Genomic DNA, 26,219 nt, shown 5'->3' with positions numbered 1-26,219 from the left:
TTTCCCAACCACTTATGTGCGAGAGTGAGCCATGACGTCGGATTGGGCTGGGCGGGAGAGGAGCCGCGCGTTCGGTATCACAGCAACCCGCTCAAACTGTCGCCTGGCGCAGTCCGAATGCGTGGTCGAACAGACACGTTGGGGCCTAGTCAATTAAACACCGAAAACGATAAGGTTTATCTTTTGGTAGCAGTTTTTTTTATTGTTTTTTTAATTAATTAGTACTTTGGCGACTAACTGGAAGATAAAAAGCTTATTTGCGTCATTTCCGTTTTTTTAAAAGGGCAGCTCTCGGCTGGAAGGCGGTTTCCGTCCTGACAGCTACTCGAGTTCAACAAGAGCTTGTGTTGGTGGCACCAATGCAGATGGAGCAGGAGACCGGCTACGCGCAGGTAATATTAGCCGCAGCACGGCGAGCGTTCCCTGCATTTGGTGAAAGCGCGGGTTCCGCTCAGGATTCCTGTTTTAGTTGACCAATGAGAGTGACTCTGGCCTGCCCCAGTGTCATCAGAAAGAAAGACTTGCATCTCTATAGCGCCTTTCACGACCACTGGATGTCCCAAAGCGTTTTACAGCCAATCAAGTACTTTTGAAGTGGAGTCACTGTTGTAATGTAAACACGGCAGCAATTTGTGCACAGCAAGCTCCTACAAACAGCAATGTGACAATGACCCGTTTTTGTTATGTTGGTTCAGGGACAAATATTGGCCAGGACAACGGGAATAACTCCCCTGCTCCTCTTCTAAATAGTGCCATGGGCTCTTCTACGTCAAACTGAGTCTGCTCTTTCAGGTGAACGTCTCGTGAAAAATGGCACCGCCGACAGTGCGGCACTCCCTCAGCACTGCACTGGAGTGTCAGTCTAGATTTATGTGCTCAAGTCCCTCGGGTGGGACTTGAACCCACAACCTTCTGAACCTGAGACGAGTGTGCTATCCACTGAGCCACAGCTCAACAGGAAAACATCTGCAAGTGCCAGTGTGTCCCTCCTCATGAGGAGGCACCACTAATATAATAATCCAAATATAAAGTCTAATTGAGACAAAAGGAAAATTTACAAACGTAAATCATTATTATTTGTGTCTAGCAGACAACTCTTTTCCATGCGGTGACCACTGGTCAGACAAGGCCACAAGCGGACCAGTGGTCACCCCTCGCTCCCTTTTCAGGGCCACCTGGGCAAGGACAAGACCGCGGAAGAGAGGCAGGCAGCTGGAGCAAGCCTGCGTAGGGCTAAAATTTAACCACAAGTTATGGAGCACCTCCCTTAAATAACTGGCTGGATGCTGTGATATGCAGGCGGTGAGAAGATGTTTCTTTGGTTTGATAACCTATGATGGGCCAAATTGCCTTCCTCCTCCCCGGCCTTGGTATCTTGTGATAATAATGGAAGCCCACAAAAGCTGTTGCTATGGGGTGTTGTGTTTCAGACCATTTATTTTGCAATTCCCGAAATGAGAAGCCTATCAGCTCACCATATCTCATCTCTGTATAATAGATAAAATATGAATCCTAAAATCACATTTGTGTTAGCTCATTAGTTATGACATAAATGTAAAAAACCAAACTGGTTAAGAAAGGCTTGCATTTATATAGCAGGGAGACAGAGGAAAGGGAAATCAGGATAAAAGCAAAAGATAGGAAGGAGAAAAACAAAAGTGGCAGTCAGCGAAATCAACGGTTTAAATCAAACATGGCCACAGTAAATAATAATTCTAATAGGTCTAAGAGCGTTAAAAAAACAAGCCTGAAGGCTTTGTGTCTTAATGCGAGGAGCATTTGTAATAAGGTGGATGAATTAGCTGCGCAAATAGAGGTAAACGAATATGATTTGATTGCGATTACGGAAACATGGCTCCAGGGTGGCCAAGGCTGGGAACTCAACATCTAGGGGTAGTCAATATTCAGGAAGGAGGCAAAAAGGAAAGGGAGGTGGGGTAACATTGCTGGTTAAAGAGGGGATTAACACAATCGTAAGGAAGGATATTAGCTCTGATGATGTGGCATCTGTATGGGTAGAACTGAGAAATACCAAGGGGCAGAAAACGTTAGTGGGAGTGGTGTGTAGACCTCCAAACAGTAATACGGAGGTTGGGGATGGCATTAAAAGGGAAATTAGAGAAGCGTGCAATAAGGGCACAGCAGTCATCATGGGCGACTTTAATCTACATATAGATTGGGCTAACCAAATTAGTAACAATACTGTGGAGGAGGAATTCCTGGAGTGTTTACAGGATGGTTTCCTGGACCAATATGTCGAGGAACCAACTAGAGATCAGGCCATCTTAGACTGGGTATTATGTAATGAGAAAGGATTAATTAGCAATCTTGTTGTATGAGGCCCCTTGGGTCAGAGCGATCATAATATGATAGAATTCTTCATTAAGATGGAGAGTGAAGTAGTTGACTCGGAGACTAGGGTCCTGAATTTAAATAAAGGAAACTATGATGGTATGAGGTGCGAGTTGGGTAGGATTGATTGGGGAATGTCACTCAAAGGGTTGATTGTGGATAGGCAATGGCAAACATTCAAAGACTGCATGGATGAACTACAGAATTTGTTCATCCCAGTTTGGCATAAAAATAAAACAAAAAAGGTGACTCAACCGTGGCTAACAAGTGAAATTAGGGATAGCATAAGATCCAAGGAGAGGACATATAAATTGGCCAGAAAAAGCAGTAAACCTGAGGATTGGGAGCAGTTTAGGATTCAACAAAGGAGGACAAAGGGATTAATTAAGAAGGGGAAAATAGAATATGAGAGTAAGCTTGCAGAGAACATAAAAACTGACTGACTGTAAAAGCTTTTACATAGATATGTGAAGAGAAAAAGATTGGTGAAGTCAAGCGTAGGTCCCTTGCAGTCAGAATCAGGGGAATTTATAATGGGGAACAAAGAAATGGCAGACCAATTAAATAGATATTTTGGTTCTGTCTTCACAAAGGAGGACACAAATAACCTCCCAGAGATGTCGGCAAACATAGGGTCTGATGAAAGGGAGGAACTGAAAGAAATCAGTATTTGTAGGGAAATGGTGTTAGGGAAATTGACGGGATTCAAGGCCGATAAATCCCCAGGGCCTGATAATCTACATCCTAGGGTACTTAAGGAAGTGGCCCTAGAAATAGCAGATGCATTGCTGATCATCTTCCAACATTCGATGGAACCTGGAACAGTAGCCATGGATTGGAGGGTAGCTAATGTAACCCCACTATTCAAAAAAGGTGGTAGAGAGACAACAAATTACAGACCAGTAAGCCTGACATCGGTAGTGGGGAAAATGCTAGAGCCCATTATAAAAGATGTAATAGCAGAGCACTTGGAAAACAGTGACAGGATCGGACAAAGTCAACATGGATTTACAAAAGGTAAATCGTGCTTGACTAATCATCTGGAATTTTTTGAGGATGTAACTGCTAGAATAGATAAGGGAGAACCAGTGGATGTGGTGTATTTGGACTTTCAAAAAGCTTTCGATAAGGTCCCGCATAATAGATTAGCGTGAAAAGTTAAGGCACATGGGATTGGGGGCAAGGTATTAACTTGGATAGAGAACTGGTTGACAGACAGAAAGCAAAGAGTTGGAATAAACGGGTCTTTTTCCGAGTGGCAGGCAGTGACTAGTGGGGTACCACAGGGATCGGTCCTTGGACCCCAGCTATTCACAGTATATAATGATCTAGACAAGGGAACTAGATGTAATATCTCCAAGTTTGCAGATGACACAAAGCTGGGTGGGCGTGTGTGCTGTGAGGAGGATGCCGAGAAACTCCAGGATGATTTAGACCGGTTGGGTGATTGGGCAGAAGCATGGCAGATGCAATATAACGTGGATAAATGCGAGGTTATCCACTTTGGTGGCAAAAACAGGAAGGCAGATTATTATCTGAATGGCAATAGATTGGGAGAAGGGGAAGTGCAACAAGACCTGGGCGTCCTTGTGCACCAGTCGCTGAAGGTAAGCATGCAGGTGCAGCAGGCGGTTAAGAAGGCAAATGGTATGTTGGCCTTCGTAGCGAGAGGGTTTGAGTACAGGAACAAGGATGTCTTGCTGCAGTTGTACAGGGCCTTGGTGAGACCACATCTTGAGTATTGTGTGCAGTTTTGGTCACCTTATCTGAGGAAGGATGTTCTTGCCATGGAGGAAATTCAGCGAAGGTTCACCAGGCTGATACCTGGGATGGCAGGAATGATGTATGAGGAGAGATTGGGTCGGTTGGGCTTATACTCGCTGGAGTTTAGAAGAATGAGAGGGGATCTCATTGAAACTTATAAAATTATGACAGGACTAGACAGACTAGATGCAGGAAGGATGTTCCTGATGGTCGGGGAGTCCAGAACCAGGGGTCACAGTCTAAGGATAAGGGGTAAGCCATTTTGGACAGAAATGAGGAGGAATTTCTTCACCCAGAGAGTGGTGAACCTGTGGAATTCTCTACCACAGAAGGCAGTAGAGGCCAATTCATTAAATATATTCAAGAAGGAGTTGGATATATTTCTTAATGCTAAAGGGATAGGGGAGAAAGCAGGGACAGGGTACTGAATTTGGATGATCAGCCATGATCGCATTGAATGGCGGAGCAGGCTCGAGGGGCTGAATGGCCTATTCCTGCTCCTATCTTCTATGTTTCTTTCATGACCACTGGACGTCTCAAAGTGCTTTACAGCCAATGAAGTACTTTTGGAGTGTAGTCACTGTTGTAATGTGGGAAACCCGGCAGTCAATTTGCGCACAGCAAGCTCCCACAAACAGCAATGTGATAATGACCAGATAATCTGTTTTTGTTATGTGGATTGAGGAATAAATATTGGCCAGGACACCGGGGATAACTCCGCTGCTCTTCTTCGAAATAGTGCCATGGGATCTTTTATGTCCATCTGAGAGCAGAGTGTGCCTCGGTTTAATGTCTCCAAAAGACGGTGCCTCCGACAGTGCAGCACTCCCTCAGCACTGCACTGAAGTGTCAGCCTAGCTTTATGTGCTCAAATCCCTGGAGTGGGAGTGGGACTTGAACCCACAACCTACTGACTCAGAGGCGAGGGTGCTACCCACTGAGCCACAGCTGACACTGTTATCATTTAGTACCAATTATCTCTACAGGTTTTATTTTGAACTAGCATTTGGCCAGCTAATTAACTTGTGACTTCTTCACTTGAGTTACTAGGTCAAGCTAACAGTGGCAAAATAAATGGTATTTTGCTGTTGCCCACCACCATAATGGTATATATTTTTCGGAAATGCTGGCAGATTTTGCTGTATAAATATTAATGACAAATGTTTTTTATTGTAATCTAAATGTATTCACCTCCCTCACTGTGGATTCACAACAACTTTTGGTAATGAGAATTCAGCTAGCATTGTCACGAGGATTTCAGTAAAGCATAATGATGATTTGTGAAACTTTCATGGCTGCTCAGCCATGGCTCAGTGGATAGCATGCTCGCCTGAGTCGGAAGACTTGAGCACAAAAAATCTGGGTGACACTCCAGGTCAGTATTGAGAGAGTGTTGCACTGTCAGAGGTGCTGTCTTTCGGATGAGATGTTAAACCGATGTTTTCCCTCTCAAGTGGACGTAAAAGATCCTGTGGCGGTATTTCGAAGCAAGGGAGTTATCTCCGGTGTCCTGGCCAATATTTATCCCTCAATCAACATCACTAAAAACAGATTATCTGGTCATTATCACAAATTCGCTGCCATTTTTCCTACACTGCAAAAGTATCTCATTGACTGTAAAGCGCTTTGGGATGTCCTGTGGTCATGAAAGGTGCTATATAAATGCAAGACTTTCTTCTGTGAACTATGAAAAATGAACCATACAATTACAGTCTTTGTCCTTCCAAACATTGAGTTGTGGCTGGACAGAGCATAGAATTACATAGGATTTACAGCACAGTCGGCCCAACTGGTCTATGATGTTTTTTATGCTCCACTCAAGCCTCTTCCTATCCTACTTCATCTAACCCGATCAGCATATTCTTTCTCCCTCAAATACTTATCTAGCTTCCCCTTAAATGCATCTATGCTATTTGCCTCAACTACTCCCTGTGGTAGCAAGTTCTGCATTCTAACCACTTTGGGTGAATAAGTTTTTCCTGAATTCCCTACTGGATATATCAGGACTGTCTTATATTTCTGTCTCCTAGTTTTGATCTTCCCACAAGTGGAAACATCTCTGTCTACCGTATCAAGCCCCTTCATAATTTTACAGACTTCTATTGGGTCACCCCTTAGTGTTCTCCTTTCTAGAGAAAAGAGCCCCAGCCTGTTCAGTCTTTCCTGATAGTTATAACCTCAGTTCTGGTGTCATCCTTGTAAATAATTTTTGCACCTTCTCCATATCCTATATCCTTTTTGTAATATGGAGACCAGAACTGTGCACAGTACTTCAAGTGTAACATAACTTCACTGTTTTTCAATTCTATTCCTCTAGAAATGAACTCCAGTGCTTTGTTTGCATTTTATATGGCCTTGTTCTTAATGATTTGTGAATCTGTACCTCCAGATTCCTTTGCTCCTCTACCTCATTTAGATTCTTTATTTTCCATGGGCATGTGACCTTCTTATTCCTCCTACTACAATGCACCACCTCACCTAATCCGTATTGAACTTCATTTGCCATTTACACGCCCATTCTCTTAAGTTTTCTTTAATTTTGTTGCAGTCTTCATCGGTATTAACTATACACTCCCAATTTGGAGTCCTCTGCAAATTATGAAATTGTACTTCTGATTCCTGAGTCCAAATAGTTTATGTAAATGGTGAACATTGGTTCCAGTACCTGTAAGATGTTCTTGTTAACCTGTGAGGCTCTGCTTAAACAAGATACTCAATGGGAGTGATAAACTTAGCCTCAGACAAAAAGAGTAGTTCCCTTTTTTGTTCCAAAAAAAAAAAAAAAAAAAAAATCAAAATCAACTTTTATTGTCATTGTACTGCACTTGTGCACTAACAACGAAATGTAGGCTTGCGGCTTCACTTTATTAAAACAAAAATAAATACTCACTACACAATCCCAATTTTTACCACAGAGGTTACAAAGCTTAGTAACTCAATTGACTATAAAATTCAGTAGCCAAATACATACAACCTTTGTTTGGACTGTATTGCACCCAGAATCATGAAGTGATCAACTCTGTCGATCTCTTCCTCGGAGACGGTTTCTTCATCTCTACCATCGGTTAACAACTTGCGTGGGCCCACAGGTCTCCTTATCCACCCACTTTCACTACTTGTTTCTTGGTTTCCCTGCGTTGTTCAAATCTGCCAATCCCATCCTGTCTCCGGGTGTGTGTTCCCTTGTCGTTGGTGACGGAGCGTCAGCCAGTGGTGCTTCAGGGGTCTTGTGATCTCTTTTTTTACATTTAACGTCGTTTAAGTCTGTTCTTTCGTTCCGCACATTTTTCCTTATCAGCCTATCCTGCTCTTTGATGATCTGCAGGCTGATCACACTGTGTGTTCTGTTCTCACACCTTTGCCACATTTATTATCCTTAACAGTCATATCCTTTGCTCTTCTGTCTCATATTAAGTTTCCATTGGATAGCTCGAAGACAAGGTTACTGTTGAATTTACGAAGAATATCTCTTGCTTAACATAGTTGAGCTCACATTGGTCAAATAACCCATAATACACCAGTATGCTATCGTTCAACAGTTCTTTTCAGTTGTTTTATTCGATCAATCTCTACACACCGATCCCTGCGGAACACCACTTACCACCTTCCGCCAGTCTGAATAACTACCTTTATCCCCCTACTCTGTTTTGTAGCCAGCTTGCTATCCATTCTGTTACTTGTCCCCTGACTCCACATGCACTGACCTTAGTCTTGAGTCGTCTATGCAGTAGCTTATCAAAGATCTTTTGAAAATCCAAATATATTACATCTGCATTACCCTTATCTACTTTTTCTGTTATTTCTTCAAAAAAATTAAAAAAGGTTGGTCAAACATGGCTTTCCCTTTTGAAATCCATGCTGACTATTCTTTATATTATCAGTTTCTAGATTTTTTTTTTTAATTGCCTCTTTCAGTAAAGTTGCCATTATCTTTTCTACCACTGGTCTATTGTTCCATGGACTTTTTCTCTCTCCCTTTATAAATATAGTAATAATATTTGCTGTCTGCCTGTCCTCCGGCACTATTCCCTTTTCTAATGAATTTTTATATATATGTATGATAGTGCCTCTGCTATCTCTTTCCTAGCTTCTTTTAGTATGCGTGGATGCAATCCATCCAGACCAGGGGTTTTATCTTTTCTATGTTTGACTAGTCTATCAATTATCTTTTTTATATTCGTTCCTGGGATGTGGGCGTCACTGGCAAGCCCAGCATTTATTGCCCATCCCTAATTGCCCTCGAGAAGGTGGTGGTGAGCCACCACCTTGAACTGCTACAGTCCATGAGGTGAAGGTACTCCCAGAGTGCTATTAGGGAGAGAGTTCCAGGATTTTGACCCAGCGACTATGAAGGAATGGCAATATATTTCCAAGTCAAGCTGGTGTGTGACTTGGAGGGGAGCTTGGAGGTGATGGTGTTCCCATGCGCCTGCTGCATTTTTCCTTCTAGGTGGTAGAGGTCGTGGGTTTGGGAGATGCTGTCGAAGAAGCCTTGGTGAGTTGCTGCAGTACATCTTGTGGATGGTACACACTGTAGCCACGGTGTGTCGGTGGTGGAGGGAATGAATGTTTAAGGTGGTGGATGGGGTGCCAATCAAGCGGGCTGCTTTGTCCTGGATGGTGTCTAGCTTCTTGAGTGTTGGAGCTGCACTCATCCAGGCAAGTGGAGAGTACTCCATTACACTTCTGACTTGTGCCTTCTAGATGGTGGAAAAGCTTTGGGGAGTCAGGAAGTGAGACATTCGCTGCAGAATACCCAGCCTCTGACCTCTTGTTGCCATAGTGTTTATGTGGCTGGTCCAGTTAAGTTCTGGTCAATGGTGACCCCCAGGATGTTGATGGTGGGGGATTTGCGATGGTAATGCCGTTGAATGTCAAGGGGAGGTGGTTAGATGCTCTCTTGTTGGAGATAGTCATTGCCTGACATTTGTGTGGTGCAAATGTTACTTGACACTTATCAGCCCAAACCTGAATGTCGTCCAGGTCTTGCTTAATTATCTGAGGAATTGCGAATGGAACTGAACATTGTGCAATCATCAGCGGACATCCCCACTTCTGACCTTCTGATGGAGGGAAGGTCATTGATGAAGCAGCTGAAGATGTTTAGGCCTAGGACACAGCCCTGAGGAATTCTTTTGTTAATTCGTTTTTTTTCTGGGATGTGGGCATCACTGGCAAAGACAGCATTTATTGCTCATCCCTAATTGCCCTTGAGAAGGTGGTGGTGAGCCGCCGCCTTGAACTGCTGCAGTCCGTGTGGTGAGGGTACTCCCACAGTGCTGTTAGGTAGGGAGTTCCAGGATTTTGACCCTGCGACGATGAAGGATCAGTGATATACTTCTAAGTCAGGATGATGTGTGACTTGGAGGTGGTGGTGTTCCCATGCGTCTGCTGCCCTTGTCCTTCTAGGTGGAAGTGGTCGCGGGTTTGGGAGGTGCTGCCGAAGAAGCCTTGGCGAGTTGCTGCAGTGCATCTTGTAAATGGTACACACTGCAGCCATGGTACGCCGGTGGTGGAGGGAGTGGATGTTTGAGGGGTGCCAATCAAACGGGTTGCTTTGTCCTGTATAGTGTCGAGCTTCTTGAGTGTTGTTGGAGCTGCACTCATCCAGGCAAGTGGAGAGTATTCCATCACACTCCTGCAGTCATCAGCGAACATCCCCATTTCTGACCTTATGTTGTAGGGAAGGTCATTGATGAAGCAGCTGAAGATGGTTGGGCCTAGGTCACTGCCCTGAGGAACTCCTGCAGCGATGTCTTGGGGCTGTGATGATTGACCTTCACTCACAACCATCTTCCTTTGTGCTAGGTATGATTCCAGCCAGTGGAGAGTTTTCCCCTGAGTCTCATTGACTTCAATTTTACTAGGGCTCCTTGATGCCACACTCAGTAAAATGCTGCCTTGATGTCAAGGGCAGTAACTCTCGAATTCAGCTCCATTGTCCATGTTTGGACCAAGTCTGTAATGAGGTCTGGAGCTGAGTGGTCTTGGCAGAAACCAAACTGTGCATCAGTGAGCAGGTTATTGGTGTCGACAGTGCTAACAAGCAGCACTTACTTAACACCTTCCATCACTTTGATGATGATTGAGAGTAAACTGATCGGGCGGTAATTGGCCGGATTGAATTTGTCCTGTTTTTTGTGGACAGTACTAGGGTTGCAAAATTCTGGAAATTTTTAAACGAGGAAACTTTCCATGGGAATTTAGAGTTTTTTTGCACACTGATGGTTTTTGTCTCTGACCCTTATATTATCTTTGTCATCAAAATAGACATACTGTTCCACACAAATAAAAACAGGCTTTCAAAACTTTATTTAGGTTATAATTTTGAACTTTATTGAACCCCCACAAAAAAGACCCATCTAAAATAAAATAAAAAGAGCGTCAGCTTATTTAGCCTGTAATTTGTCCTTATTTTGTCCCTTTGAGTCTTCTACTCATGAGTCTTCTGAGTCTTCTACTCATCATTGCTCCTCCTGATTCTCTGGCTCTGACGTGTCCATTTCCTCCTCTGTGTCACTGTCTAGCTGTGTAGTGGACACTTCTGTATCTGGCTCAATAAGTTGTAGGTTCTCCCGGATAGGCACCAGTTTCTTCACTCTTGTTAGTCAGCCTGTTGCGCACCTTTGTATGCGTATTCCCAAAAAGTGACCAGTTTCGTTCAGAGGCCGCTGATGAAGGTGGGATTTGGAGTATCACCGATGCAATGGGTAACAGGGCCTCCGATGCACAAAGTCCCTTCCACCAGGTATGTGCACTGATATGCTTGCATGATTCCCATATCCTGTCCCCATTCCAAAGACCTTGCTTGGTAGAGAACTTTGCCAGACTTCCCAGAACTTTGCCCACGTCCAGATTGAGGTGGCGTGAGAGGGTAGAAATCACACTGTAAGCGCTGTTGGTCTGTTCTCCAGAAAGTATTGGTCTCCCAACATGCTTTGGGTCCAGCATGTATGCTGCAGCATGAATCGGCTTGACACAAAATCCTTGACACGTCTGTATGAATTGAACAATTGACTTCTCCTCTGCTTTGAGCAGCAGGGATGTGGGTAGGGCAATTCTGATTTGTTCTTTTAAATCAGCAAAAAGCCTGAGAACATCTGACAAGACAGCATCATCTCCTTCAATCTGAGCAATTGCAGATGCTACTGGTGAGAGTAGTTTAAGGCTGCTAACCACTCTCTCCCAAAACACATCATCCAGCAGTATTTTCTTGATGGTGGTTTCCATATCCCCAGACTGGGATATTGCCATTTCTTGAAGCGACTCCTTACCCTCCAGAAGGCTGTTGTACATTATGACAACGCTACCCCATCTAGTGTTGCTAGGCAACTTCAATGTGGTGTTCTTGTTCTTTGTCGTTTGCTTGGAGTTGTAGGTTGCTGCAACTACCTATTTTCCCCTGACATACTTAACATCATGGTTCTCAAACCCATGATGTCCTTGAGGAGCAGGTTGAGCCCATGAGCTGCGCACCCAATAGACGTAATATGAGGGTAGGCCTCCTCCACTTGAGCCCAAGCAGCCTTCATATTCGCAGCATTGTCAGTAACTACTGCAAAGACCTTTTGTGATCCAAGATCATTGATGACCGCTTTCAGCTCATCAGCAATGTATGTGCCTTCGTGTCTGTGCTCTTGAAGAACACTGGGAGAGGAATGGAGACGATGTAGTTTATGATGCCCTCCCCTCGTACATTTGACCACCCATCTGAGATAACTGCAACATAGTCTGCCATCTCTATTGTTTTGTTGAGCTTTCCTTGGACTCTATTATACTCAGCCTCCAGCAAATAAGTAGACAAAGCATGTCTGGTGGGAGGACAGTATGCAGGACGAATAACATGAAAAATCTCTTCCAGTACACATTGGCTGTGAGCATGAGGGGTGAGCCTGCTGCATATATAGCTCGAGCAAGGCACTCATCTGCATTCTTCTGGCTATGGTTATCCATTGTATCAAAGAACCTTCCCCCAAGTGGGCCAGGAGTTGCTGATGATGAGGAGCCTGATGCTGAATGTGAACCATCATCTTCTTGAATGGAAGCAGAGGAACTCTGGGCTGACTGCTATGAGCTTTGAGTGAAGTTGTTGCATTTGGATAAATGCTGCTGCATCTTTGTGGCATTCTTTACATATGGCTTTGTACAGTGTTTGCACATGTATACAGTCTTTCCATCTTTAATGCCTGGGGTAAAATGCTTCCACACATCCGACGGAAAACGTGGCATTGTTCTATGCAGAGAAATAAAGGGCATTCATCTCTGTGTCGAACTGCGGTCGATCAGCACGATTGCAACAGGGTGAGTAAATTTTTCCTGATGCTCCATGTGATGGAAGCATGACCTGTGCACGCACGACGCTACATCACCAATAGAGGGAGCTAATCACTCATCCAACCAATCCGGACACATTTGTTCACAGTCACACACAAAACGTATAATTATTAAAACAAGCCAAGTAAGAAGATAAACATATATTGATTAAGAAATTCCTTAATTAAGATTCCATCTCTGTTAGTAATTTTAAGAGAGGACCTTTGGAAAAATAATTAAAGAAATACAAAAAAAAAATTATGCTAGCATGTGCTTTTTTGGTTAAATTTCCCGTGGAAAATTTCTGGAAATTTACCGGAATCTTTCCACCCTAGACAGGACATACCTGGGCAGTTTTCCACATTGTCAGGTAGATACCAATGTTGTAGCTGTACTGGAAAAGCTTAGCTAGAGGTGCGGCTAGTTCTGGAGCACAAGTCTTCAACACGACAGCCGGAATGTTGTCGGGGCCCATAGCCTTTGCTGTACCTAGTGCGCACAGCCATTTCTTGATATCATGTGGAGTGAATCGAATTGGCTGAAGACTGGATTCTGTGATATAGGGACCCCCAGAAGGAGGCCGAGATGGATCATCCATTCAGCACTTCTGGCTGAAGATGGTTGCAAATGCTTCAGCCTTGTCTTTTGCACTTGCATGCTGGGCTCTGCCATCATTGAGGATGGGGATGTTCATGGAGCCTCCTCCTCCCGTCAATTGTTTAATGGTCTACCACCATTCACAACTGGATGTGGCAGGACTGCAGAGCTTTGATCTGATCCTTTGGTTGTGGGATCACTTAGCTCTGTCTATAGCATGCTGCTTCCGTTGTTTAACGTGCATGTAGTTCTGTGTTGCAGCTTCCCCAGGTTGGCGCCTCCATTTTTAGGCACGCCTGGTGCTGCTCCTGGCATGCTCTTCTACACTCCTCATTGAACTAGGGTTGGTCCCCTGACTTGATGTTAATGGTAGAGTGAGGGATATGCTGGGCCATGAGGTTACCGATTGTGGTGGAATACAATTCTGCTGCTGCCCCACAGTGCCTCATGGATGCCCAGTTTTGAGCTGCTGGATCTGTTCTGAATCTATCCCATTTAGCACAGAGGTTGTGCCACACAGCACGATGGAGTGAAGACGGGACTTCATCTCCACAGATGCATCTGCGACAGGTAGATTGGTGAGGGCGAGGTCAAGTAGGTTTTTCCCTCGTGTTGGTTCTCTCACCTGCAGGCCCAGTCTGGCATCTATGTCCTTCAGGGCTCAGTCAGTGGTGGTGCTACCGAGTCACCCTTGGTGGACATTCTGTGCCGTTGCTACTCTGTGCTTCTTCCAAGTGGTGTTCAACATGAAGAAGTACTGATTCATCAGCTGAGGGTGGTTGGTGGTAATCAGCAGGAGGTTTCCATGATTTGACCTGATGCCATGAGACTTAATGGGGTCTGGATAATGGTGAGGACTCCCAACTGTATACCGCTGTGCTGCCACCTCTGACCTGCCGGTGGGATAGGTGATGGAGGACTATGGACATTGGCTGAAAGGTATGACAATGTCAGGCTGTTGCTTGGCAGTTGCTCCCACTTTGGCAGTTAGTGAAGAGGACTTTGCAGGGTCAACTGGACAAGGTGTGCCTTTGTCGTGCCCAAAGCCGGTGCCATGGTCGATGCCGGGTGGTCTGTCCGGTTTTATTCTTATTATTGTTTCTTGTAGCGGTTTGGTACAACTGCCATTTCAGAGGGCAGTTAAGAGTCAACCACGTTGCTGTGGGTCACATATAGGCCAGACCAGGTAAGGACAGCAGATTTCCTTCCATAAAGGACATTAGTGAACCAGATGGGATTTTATGACGATCCCCATTATTGATACTTTATTCCAGATTATTTAATTAATCTGAATTTAAATTCCACAGCTGTCGTGGGATTTGAACTCAAGCCTCCAGATCATTAGTCCAGGTATCGAGTACTAGTCCAGTAACATAACCACTATGCTACCATTCACATCTGGTTCCTCATAATGAATTATTGCCTCCGGTTCCACTGTTTTGGATGCTCTGCACATTGCTATACAGGCAATTTAATTTGTTTTTATTAATCATTTCTCTCACTTTAAACCTACAATATTAGGACAAAGTTCTTGGATGGTTAAGACCACCACAGGTGGTGGAAGCAATTTTAGATGACGAATTAAGAGTATTAAAGTAGATTGGCTTAAGTGCAATTTTTCTGAGAGCATATTGGTATCACTACAGTGAATATGCCCATGACACAGGTTTCCAGCTTTTCGTTAAACAGAGTGTGAGGAAAAGGGTTAAATTTACAAAATTATGTCTAAAGTAATAGTATTTTTTAACTTTCTCTCTCTTCTATTTACAGTCTGTTGGAATACAGTGCGGATTACTAAACAGGAAATCCCACGTAGGCCTGGAGCAGATCTCCGCAGTGGCTGCATCAGGCAGAACATTGCTTGGCTCCAAAAAGTGCTACAAGTTCATTGTAGATGACAACACTGGTGAAACAGCTGTGATTTGCTCTGCATTCAGACTTCTAGAGAATCTGCAGTTGGATTGTCCAGTAGGACAGTTGTTGAATGAAGCAATACAAGCACACTACAAACAATACAAATCTGGAACATCCACCCTCCTATTCCTTGCTGGAGCATGGAGTAAAGCTGTTCTAAATTGTATAAAGCAAGAGATTCCCATTCCTACTATAGTATCTGTGATGTATGAAGGCCTAGAACATTGCTTTGAGGTACTAAAATCACATCAGATATCCATTGATAGCATTTTAAAAAGCTCACAGTGGAAACAAAATCCACAAATAAGTAAACCTGAAAAATTATCATGTGCTTTAACCAGCTCTCCTATCCATATGATTAATGAAATGTATTCAGTAGCAAAGGGACACACTCGATTTCGGACAAGTACATCAATAAAAGGGGATTCCACAAAAAACTGCTGTGCTAACAATGAGAGTGGCTCCTTTATGTGGTCTTTTTCAAGTAGTGTAATGGCGCATGCCTCTTCTGGCCAAGGTAGACCAAGCTCCACATGCAACCAAGCAAAACCAAAAGTAAATCTGAGCCGACACTTCAGGAATCCTGATAGAGACAGAGAAGAAGAAACTTTGCCGGATTTGTCGAATAGTTTTCAAGAGGATTCCTTTGCCACTGCAGCTGATTATGCCAGTTTTACAGCATTGGCTTTATCACTGAGCCATGGAAACCAGTGGATGATGAAGTTAGCAGTAGATGCCTACAAAATTCAGACTCAAAGTTTTTCAGCAGAAAATGATTCTTGCAGAACTCTCCCTGAATTTGACATTGGTAAGTTGGTTACGTATTTTCTGCCGGGACTGCCTGAGCACTATTCCTGTGTTAGTCCTGGTTTCATCACATTAATCTCAGGAGAGCAGTCTATGATTGTCAAGCATTTGGCAACTTTGCCTCTTCATACTATATTTATAAATGGAGATTTGACTGATAAGTACCATCATCCAGGGTTCAACAGAATTTCAAATATTAAAATGGTCTCTCAGACTGTTAAGGACATTTCTAAAAGTTTAGAAGAAGAGTGGTTAAATACAGCAATGGATATACTTCATAAGTTTCACATTAATTTAATTCTGGTAAGGGGAATAACATCTCCACGTTTAATGGATAAGTGTGTGCAAGAAAATATTTTAATAATTCAAGAAGTGAAAGACCCTGTGTTTCGAAGGTTTGCAGAGACTATGGGAGCCATCCTTGTAACTTACATTACACAAGTAAAGGAAAATTGTGTGGGAACTGGAGCACATCTCTGTTTCTGGAAAACGGGAATTGGAAATATACCAAACTTGGGAGAAAGAGTTGCTGTGCAGATAAGCACCTTTAAAACTGCTGTGATCACAATAGTGCTTTGTAGCCCCTTAAGTTGCAAGTTGCAGACAATAGCAGACCAATTCTGGACTTGTGCATATCGTCTAAACCATGCCCTTAGTGAGAGACGACTCTTTCCTGGTGCAGGAGCCACTGAACTTGTATGCCTCTATCATCTAAAACAGCTAATATTAGAAAAAAATGCTTTAAAACCAGGAATTAATGCAGCAAGTTGCATTGGTGCACATTGTTCTTCATGGCTTGTAGACACTGCAGTATTGTACAAATCACAAGTCCTGCAGTCCTTGGCTGATGGTTTGGCTGAGTACCTTGTGACTGCCATGTTTAATACTGGCATGTATGGAACACCACTAGATGCTTTGTCAGAAGTGCAAAAGTGTCTTCACAAAGGTGTTGGTGTGTTTCCTATCATTTCAGAGAAATGTGTGAAAGTTGGTGTATCATGCAGGCCTTCCTGTAGAAGTCTGAATGAAGACTGCGTTGACTATGAGGTCTACGATAATGTAAGAGTCAAACTAGAAGCTTGGCGAAGGGCTTTGAATCTAGTGTTACTGGTACTCCGGGCAGATGCTGAAATAATCACTGGCAGCAGAGCTAAAACTTGTACAGCTGCTGAAGACCAGTTAAGGAAAGGAACATTTCTATAACATAAATAGCAAGATCAGCGAATGTGCAGTTTGGCCAGGACCTTGCCCAATATGGAAGGTAGGTAGGTCTGTACAGGCAGGTTGACTGCTTAGCCCACTCATGAAGGTGGACAGCAAGTGCTGATGACAGTAGGTGTTTGCCTTTGTCACCAAAGGCACATTCCAAGAGGGTTTTGGTGCCTCTGAACCCACTGCCAGTAGTTTGGTTATTGGGTTGCCAACACCTCTGCACATGCAGTTATAAAACACTCTGATTAATAATTGGATATAATAAAAATATTGACTGCTGGAATTCATTTTGCAAAGAACACTATACTGTGTAGCATTGTTCTGTGGTACATCCACACAAAGACTCTGATATTCTTTTGATAGTGTTTCCTTAAAGGAAGCAGATACTTGCTTCATTGAGCGGTCTGCTCCACTGCGCAGGAGATGTTTCAAGAACTACAGGAAGCTGAACCCTGTAAGTTTTTTTTCTGCTGTTAAATATATATTTTTTAAATAAAACAATGAACAACTCATTAAATTTGCCAACTTGTTTTAATTGACAGATTTATTTACCAGTACAGATGACAACAAACCGACAACATTTTATTCTTCCTTTTAAAAGTAATTATCTCCGCTCCTTACTTCTAAATGGAACAGTTGATTTGGATGAGAAGGTGACTGTGTATATGAAAGGCCACAATTCCACAGATGTACATGCTGTCATGTAGTTGGGAAGTGATGGATAACATGCAAAAGAATATACTACTGTTTTTAACCATTGCTACTGTATTGATGGTTGCAGATAACATTTTTAATACCAAATGGAGATAGGCAAGGGATTGGTAATTGATTCCAGTGATTAGTGATGTAATTTAGTTTTATATTTCCTAATCTTGGAAGTTTTTCTTTTTCTTGTAAATGCGCAGAATACTAATGTTATTAAAATGTTCACAATACAGTACTAGTTATAAACATATCTGATCAACAAATATACTCTTTACAACAACAATAATTTGCATTTATATAGCTCCTTTAACATAGGAAAATGTTCCACGGTGCTTCCCAAATGCGTAATCAGCTAAAAATTGACACTGAGCCAAAGATGATGATATTTGGGTCAATGTTTCGCTCCCTTCACCTGGGGCTTCAAAATGGCGTTGGTAGCCTTACTGCCCCAGAAACACTGGTGATGCGGCCAGCGCCATTTTAAAACCTCTGGGTGCCGAAAGAGCGCACCTGTTTCAGGCAATAGACCCCTTTTAATATGGAAATTGTGGTTTTGTGATCTATATAGGACCCCGATTGCCATTTTTAGGTAGGAACTAGTTGGAGCCTGCGCACCTCCGGGGCCCAAAAATAATCTGGGTCACTGCCACCTCAGGGGGCCCCCCTGCGAATTACATTCCAGGCGGTAGTTCAGCCTGTTTTCCTTTGCCGAATCTGATGAGCTGTGTCAACACGTCTGTTTGGCACCCTGAAGCTTGCCTGGCCAATATAAATGAGGACAGAGCCTCAAAATCACGGGGGCCACCAAGTCAAAATAAACCCCATTAGGAGGGGTGACCAAAACATTGGTCAAAGAAGTAGGTATTAGAGAGAGTCTTAAATGGAGAGGTTTAGGGAGGAAATTCCAGAGCTTAGTGCCTAGACAGTTGAAGGCACGACCACCAATGAGTGAGTGCATAAGAGGCTAGAGTTGGACGATTGCAGAGTTCTCTGAGGTTGTAAGGCTATAGGAGGTTACAGAGATACTGAGGCAAGGCCATGGAGGGATTTGAACACCAGGATGAGAATTTTTGATTAGAGGCATTGATAGACTAGGAGCCAATTTAGGTCAGCGAGCACAAAGGTGATGGGTGAGTGTGACTTGGTATGGGTTAGGATGCGGGCAGCAGAGCTTTGCATAAGCTTAATTTTATGGCGAGTGGGAGGCTATCCAGGAGACCATTGGAGTAGTCGAGTCAAGAGGTGACAAAAGGAATGAATGAGGGTTTTGGGAGCATATGGGCTGAGGCAGGGATAGTGATGAGCAATGTTACATACGTAGAAGTAGGCCATGTTTGTGAAGGAGAGGATATGGGGTCAGAAGCTCGGGGTCAAATAGGACACCGAGGTTGCAAGCAGTCTGGTTCAACCTGAGATGGTGGCTGGAAAAGGGGGATGGCATTGGTGGCGAGGGAGCAGAGCTTGTGTTGGGGTCCAAAGACAATAGCTTTGGTCTTCCCAGTGTTTAAATTGGAGGAAATTGTGGTTCATCCAGGATTGGATGTTTGATAAGCAGGCCATCAGCACACAAGCAGTGGAGGTGTCAAGAGAAACATAAAAAAATAGGAGCAGGAGTAGGCCATTCGGCCCTTCGAGCCTGCTCCTCCATTCAATATGATCATGGCTGATCCTCTATCTCAATACCATATTCCTGCTCTCTCCCCATACACCTTGATGCCTTTTGTGTCTAGAAATCTATCTCTCTCCTTTAAATATATTCAGTGACTTGGCCTCTACAGCCTTCTGTGGTAGAGAATTCCACAGGTTCACCACCCTCTGAGTGAAGAAATTTCTCTTAATCTCGATCCTAAATGTCCTACCCCGTATCCTGAGACTGACCACTCGTTCTAGACCCCCCCCAGCCAGGGGAAACATCCTCCCTGCATCCAGTCTGTCTAGCCCTGTCAGAATTTTATAAGTTTCGATGAGATCCCCTCTCATTCTTCTAAACTCTAGTAAATACAGGCCTAGTCGACCCAATCTCTCCTCAAAAGGCAGTCCTGCCATCCCAGGAACCTTCGCTGCACTCCCTCTATGGCAAGTATATCCTTTCTTAGGTAAGGAGACCAAAACTGCACACAGTACTCCAGGTGTGGTCTCACCAAGGCCCTGTATAACTGTAGTAAGACATCCTTGCTCCTGTACTCAAATTCCCTTGCAATGAAGGCCAACATACCATTTGCCTTCCTAACTGCTTGCTGCACCTGCATGTTTGCTTTCAGTGACTGATGTACAAGGACACACAGGTCCCTTTGTACATCAGCATTTCCCAATCTATCACCATTTAAATAATATACCTTTCTGTTTTCCCTGCCAAAGTGGATAACTTCACATTTATCCACGTTATACTGCATCTGCCATGTATTTGCCTACTCACTCAACTTGTTTAAATCGCCTCGAAGCCTCTTTGCATCCTCCTCACAACTCACAATCCCACCTAGTTTTGTGTCGTCAGCAAACTTGGAAATATTACATTTGGTTCCCTCATCCAAACCATTGATATATATTGTGAATAGCTGGGGCCCAAGCACTGATCCCTGCGTTACCCCAGTAGTCACCGCCTGCCACCCCGAAAAAGACCCATTTATTCCTACTCTCTGTTTCCTGTCTGTTAACCAATTTTCAAACCATGCCAGTACATTACAACCCCATGTGCTTTAATTTTGCACACTAACCTCTTATGTGGGACTTTATCAAAGGCCTTCTGAAAATCCAAATACACCACATCCACTGGTGTTCTCCCTTATCTATTCTACCAGTTACATCCTCAAAAAACTCCAGTAGGTTTGTTAAACATGATTTCCCTTTCATAAATCCATGTTGACTTTGTCTAATCCCGTTGATATTTTCTAAGTGTCCTGTTATGACATCCTTTATAATAGACTCTAGCATTTTCGCTACTGCTGATGTTAGGCTAACCGGTCTGTAGTTCCCCGTTTTCTCTCCCTTTTTTTAAATAGTGGGGTTACATTTGCCACCCGCCAATCTGCAGGAACTGTTCCATAATCTATAGAATTTTGGAAGGTGACAACCAATGCATCCACTATTTCCATGGCTACCTCTTTTAGTACTCTGGGATGCAGATTATCAGGCCCTGGGGATTTATCAGCTTTCAGTCCCATTAATTTCTCCAGCACTTTTTTTGCTAATACTAATTTCCTTTAATTCCTCCTTCTCACTAGACCCTTAGTTCCCTAGCATTTCTGAAAACTTACTTGTGTCCTCTTTGAAGACCGAACCAAAGTATTTGTTTAATTGTTCTGCCATTTCCTTGTTCCCCATTTTAAATTCTCCCATTTCTAACTAAGGGACCTACATTTGTCTTCACTAATCTTTTACTTGTAGAAGCTTTTACAATCCACTTTTATATTCCTTGCTAGTTTACTCTCATACTCTATTTTTCTCCTCTTAATCAATCTCTTGGTCCTTTTTTGCTGAACTCTAAACTGCTCCCAGTCCTCAGGCTTGCTACTTTTTCCGGCAAATTCATATGACTCCTCTTTGGATCTAATACTATCCTTAATTTCTTTTGTTAGCCATGGTTGGGCCACTTTTCCTTTTATGTTTTTGCATCAGAAAGGAATGCATAACTGTTGCAATTCATGCATTTGTTCCATAAATGTTAGCCTTTGCCTATCCACCGTCATGCCTTTTAATGAAGCTCCCCAATCTATCATAGCTAACTCACTCCTCATACCATCGTAGTTTCCTTTGTTTAGATTTAGGACCCTAGTTTCGGATTGGACTTCTTCACTTTCCATTTTAATGAAGAATTCTATCATGTTATGGTCACTCTTCCCTAAAGGACCCCGCACAACAAAATTATTAATTAACCCCTTCTCATTGCACAATACCCAATCTAGGATAGCCTGTTCCCTAGTTGGCTGCTCAACGTACTGCTCTAAAAAACCATCTTGTACACACTCCAGGATTTCATCCTCCACAGTATTATTGCTAATTTAGTTTGGCCAGTCTACATGTAGGTTAAAGTTGTTGTGTTTGTGTATAATAAGACACAGATTGCAGGAGAAATGGTACAACAGGTGTTTACTAAACGTGGCTCACACTGGAACTGCCTGTACAGATTACTACTCAGTGCTATATACAGTTGTGGTCACTGCCGGTACTGCAGTATACATGAGCTGTAAAAAGTAGTTCCCCCCTTAAAGGTATATACATTACAAAAGTCACCCAAGATTACTGTAGTACCCTTGTTACAAGCATCTCTAATTTCCTATTTGATGCCATCCCCTACATTACCACTACTGTTTGGAGGCCTATAGATACCACCCACCAATGTTTTCTGCCCCTTGGTGCTTCTTAGCTCCACCGAGACTGATTCTACATTTTGATTTTCTGAGCCAATATCCTTTCTCACTATTGCTCTGATTTCATCCTTTACTAACAAGGCCACCCCACCTCCTTTTCCTTTTTGCCTGTCCTTCCTAAATATCGAATATCCTTGGATATTCAGCTCCCAGCCTTGGTCACCCTGCAGCCATGTCTCCGTAATTGCAATTATATCATATCCTTTTACATCTATTTGTGCTGTTAATACATTTACCTTATTACGAATGCTTCGTGCATTCAGATACAGTGCCTTTAGATTTGCCTTTTCAACATTTTTAGACATCTTAACATTTTTTTGTACTATGGCCCTATTTGTCTTATTAACATTTTTTCTTACCCGGACCCTATTTGTTAGTGCACTCCTTTGTTTGTACGCTCTGTCCCTTCCTGACACAATCTGGTTATCCTTACCCCAATCACTTTCCTGCACTGCTTCCTTGTCTTTTTAGCATTCTAGATTTCTCTCCACCGGGACCCTGCCCCCCCTTATTTAGTTTAAAGCCCTATCTAACTCCCTAGTTATTCGATTCGCTAGAACTCTGGTCACAGCATGGTGGTGGGATAGTCTTGGGTGTCATCAGCATACATGTGGAATGTGACATCATGGGGGAAAAATTCAGTTGCTTTGTGCCTCCCGTTAGCACCCCCTCGGGCCCCGGCTGCAAACTTGGCTCGTGCCCCCTGACCTACCACCGGACAATATGTTCGACAGGGTCAGGGTGGCGTTTTTGCGGCTGGGGCGGTGATAATTAAAGGGCAAGTGCCGGGTGGCCATCTGTGTTTTGGGCCGCCTGCCATCACCTGCCCCCTGTAGCCTCCTCCTGCGGGGTGCTGGCCGCGATCCATCAGCCCGGCACTCCCCTTGAGTGCCGGGTTCTTTTGCTGACACCCCGCTCCCCGGTGGTCCAGCAGGGCCCCAGTGTGCACTGCGCTAGGCCCCTCCCCTTTAATCAGGGGAGGGAGGCCTGCAGTACCACGGTGCTATGTGCCGGCGTGTGTGGCGCTGCTGCACATAGCGCCGCGATATTCAATGGGAGCGCCCTAAGAGGGAGGGGGGGGTGCTTCCAGTAGCACCCCGCCTCCTGCTTGGGGCGCTACCATTGAATTTTGGGTGTGGGAGTGGCAACTTTTAGCACCCCGGTGAAGTTATCGACCCAAACGGGGCGCAAGCCAATTTTACCCCCCATGTCTCCAGATGATGTTGCTGAGGGGCAGCATGTAGATGAGGAATAGGATGTGGCCAAGGATAGATCCTTAGGGAACTCCAGAGGTAATGATGCCTGGTGGAAACAGAAGCCATTGCAGATCATTCTCTGGTGTGATTGGGTAGGTAAGCGTGGAACCAAGTTGTCAATGAAGGAGAGCTGTTGGAGTTGGATGTCCATGGTCAACTGTGTCAAAGGCTGCAAACAGGTCGAGAAGGATGGTGAGTGATATTGTACCATGGTGACAGTCACAGAAGATGTAATTTGTGACGTTGATTCGGGCGTGGCAGGGGCAGAAAACGATTGGAGAAGGTCAAACATGGAGTTGCGGGAAAGATGGGTACGATTTTGGGAGATGAAAATACATTCAACGACTTTGGAGAGGAAAGGGAGGTTGGAGATGGGGTGGTAGCAAGGACAGAAGGGTCGAGATTGGGTTTTTTGAGGAGTGGGGTGATGAAGTTTTGCAAGGGAGGGGCCTGGACAGGAAGTTGGTTGGTCAGCAGTTTAGTGGGAAGAGGGTTGAGAGCAGGAGGTGGGTCTCTTGGACAAGATGAGCTCGGAGAGGGCTTGAGCACATCATCGGACTGCTTAAACAATGTTCGCTGCCTGGACAGGTCTGGGGGCTTTCTGCACTACAGCCCACGGAGAGTCTCGCAGTGTGGGTGTATGCTGCATTCTGCACAACTTTACTGAGCAACAGGGACTACACATGGAGCAAGAAGACCATCTCCATTTCTGATGACAAAGGCCAGGACAACGACGAGGACTGAGCATAAGCAGGAGGGTGTAGTGTCGTGGATGAATGGGACCACTTTCTTCTTCGAATTGGCCATTTCCTCGTGAAACAGACAACTGTTTGACCACAATGGGGCCCTCCACTTAGAATTAGCCAGATGCTAAGCAGTGGACAAAATCACATTGACAAGAAAATATAGATAATGAAAATACTCCTCCAATCCTAGCCTGATTAGATTATAGAAGCAAATAGTTGGTGGATTTGGATAATGATAGAGGGAGCAAACTTGTAAGGGATGAATGAGGTTAAACCAATAAGCAAGTAAACCACACCTTACTTAGAGAAGATTGGGCAAATTTAATAATGCGGTTGCATTGCCGGATATGATAGGACATTGCTGGGAATTAGAATGGGATATAAACCAAATGGCTGTGGCAGACTGGGGCGATGAACCTTAGGGGTTGACGACCCTTGTGCTGTTAATGACCATGGGCCGATGATCTGCAACTGCCTGCTTGGTGGGCAATAGATTGATTGTTGGTGATCTAATATATTTTTGGCTATATTGTACATAAACTATTCTATTATGCGCCTATCTTTGCTGAACGAAGTCACCTGAAGTGATATTTATGTATATGGAGAAACCTGATGCTAAATAAACAATTAGTTCTTTAGACTAATCGATTTATTGGTGTAGTTAACCGCACTCGAGCCTGGCTAGTGAACTGCAGTTTGGTCTGCCAGATCGCAGTCAGTAAGGAGGTACTTGAGATAGAGGTTCTCAGGCCCCGACCCTATCTGTCATGAGAGTCAGCACCAGCCTAGTGTTTGTATATTTCTGATCTTATTTTAACAATCTCATGTTTGCTTCACTTAATACAATATGAAAAAACATGAATGAATCTATTTTTATTTACAATTCGATAATCGTGATGGAGTCCCTCTGAACAATCACAAGTAACATGCTTGACATCTGAAATTGGGTTTTGCGAGGTTGAGCTATGAAAGTGACACTATGTCACTTTTCAATCACTTCCATGTCCTGTACATAATCTCATGTCATAATGGCTTAAAATTGTTCTGAACACAAATTAATGACCTATCTGCAAAACCCAGATGTCAAACCTTAAATCAATTGATTTGATTTTTTTTAATCCATTAAAAATTATCACAGAAATATGCATGACATGGTGTTTATCTGATATTAGGTTTTAATTTTAATGAAGGGAAAAATAAATGAAATGTGTGGAGAAATCAATGAAGTTTAATTCAAAACAAAAACTTACCACATTTACTTGGGCAAGGAATTCCACAAAATGTAGTTTTAAGTAGTATGGAGGGTTTTGTGCATTTTTTGTTTGAGGTTATGTTTAGTATTTCTATGTACTGATGATAATTAAAATAAATGTATACATTTCACATTTTTAAAAAGGGTGGTTGTCGTTTAATACTACATTTTGGCCAGAAGGAGGAGCTGTGAATGAAGGATAACTAGTTAGGAGCAATCTTGCAGAGTATCACCACGTTTGGCTATATCTAATTCCATCTCAGCAGATTTGCTACATCTGTTTGGTGGTATTTATCACATCACATGGTTGTGAAACATGTTGTATCCGTGTATTAATGGAGACACGGAATGCAGGAGTTGGTTTAACAGGTGTTTACTGAACAAAGCCTGGAGGTGAACTAAAAGATACAAGACACTATACAGGCTTATATACCTGAGTGGTCACTACCGGTATTATAGTACACAGGGGCTCTTAAAGGTACATACACTACAATTCCTCCCCTTTTAGATAATTAGAACATAACATTTTAAGTAATCATTAATTAACATGTTTACAAGAACAATAATCTACACATTTGCTGCAGTTAATCAATTATAAGTCAGTCTCTCTGGAGGCTTCCTGACTCGGTCCGGATAACGCCTCGGTGGTGTAGTAGTTTTCGGTGGTGTAGTAGGTTCTTTTGGCAAGGTCGATTCGGCTTGAATGCCAGTGTCAGGTTCATCTGGTTCCAGTATCACCGGATCGGAGGTAGATACTATGGGTATCTCTGCTTCATCATTAGGTGTATAGAGTTGTGGTGTAGGTTGTCCCTTTTCGGATGACTCTATGATCTGGTCAGCATGGCGCCTTATTATGCTTTCTCCAATGTCCACGGTATACATCAGCGGTCCTAGTCGTGTGCAAATAGTTCCAGGCTGCCATTTCTCGGTACGG

At 43.5% G+C, this 26,219-nt stretch overlaps 1 protein-coding gene across 5 annotated transcripts; it reads left to right on the top strand.

The window, feature by feature from the left end:
* Window positions 1–5: 5 nt before the first annotated feature.
* bbs12 (Bardet-Biedl syndrome 12) lies at window positions 6–24,671 on the top strand. 5 transcript variants are annotated; one of them, XR_015081460.1, is made up of 4 exons: window positions 6–174; window positions 284–392; window positions 14,797–17,413; window positions 17,502–24,671. XR_015081460.1 is itself a non-coding variant. In XM_086009689.1 (3 exons), the coding sequence occupies exons 2-3, from the start codon at window positions 360–362 to the stop codon at window positions 16,948–16,950; spliced, it is 2,187 nt and encodes a 728-aa protein (XP_085865815.1). In that variant the 5' UTR covers window positions 6–174; window positions 289–359; the 3' UTR covers window positions 16,951–24,671. The 5 variants fall into 5 exon arrangements, 4 of the variants coding, with proteins under 4 accessions (XP_085865815.1, XP_085865782.1, XP_085865805.1 ...); XM_086009689.1 differs by having other exon boundaries at window positions 289–392; window positions 14,797–24,671; XM_086009656.1 differs by having other exon boundaries at window positions 14,797–24,671.
* Window positions 24,672–26,219: the final 1,548 nt, after the last annotated feature.

This window comes from Somniosus microcephalus, chromosome 2 (assembly GCF_052327205.1).
Source record: "Somniosus microcephalus isolate GS21.2 chromosome 2, FLI_Smic_1.0, whole genome shotgun sequence".
In the NCBI taxonomy this organism is placed as follows: domain Eukaryota; kingdom Metazoa; phylum Chordata; class Chondrichthyes; order Squaliformes; family Somniosidae; genus Somniosus; species Somniosus microcephalus.
Note: the sequence above shows the minus strand (reverse complement) of the source record. Positions and strands in the feature narration are given on the sequence as shown.

What these genes read in the sequence shown, in the direction of transcription:
- bbs12 (XM_086009689.1), top strand. Translation starts at nt 360, where the DNA reads ATGCAGATGGAGCAGGAGACCGGCTACGCGCAG. An exon ending in AGGAGACCGGCTACGCGCAG is followed by an intron (nt 393 to 14,796) that starts GTAATATTAGCC and finishes TTCTATTTACAG; the next exon opens with TCTGTTGGAATACAGTGCGG.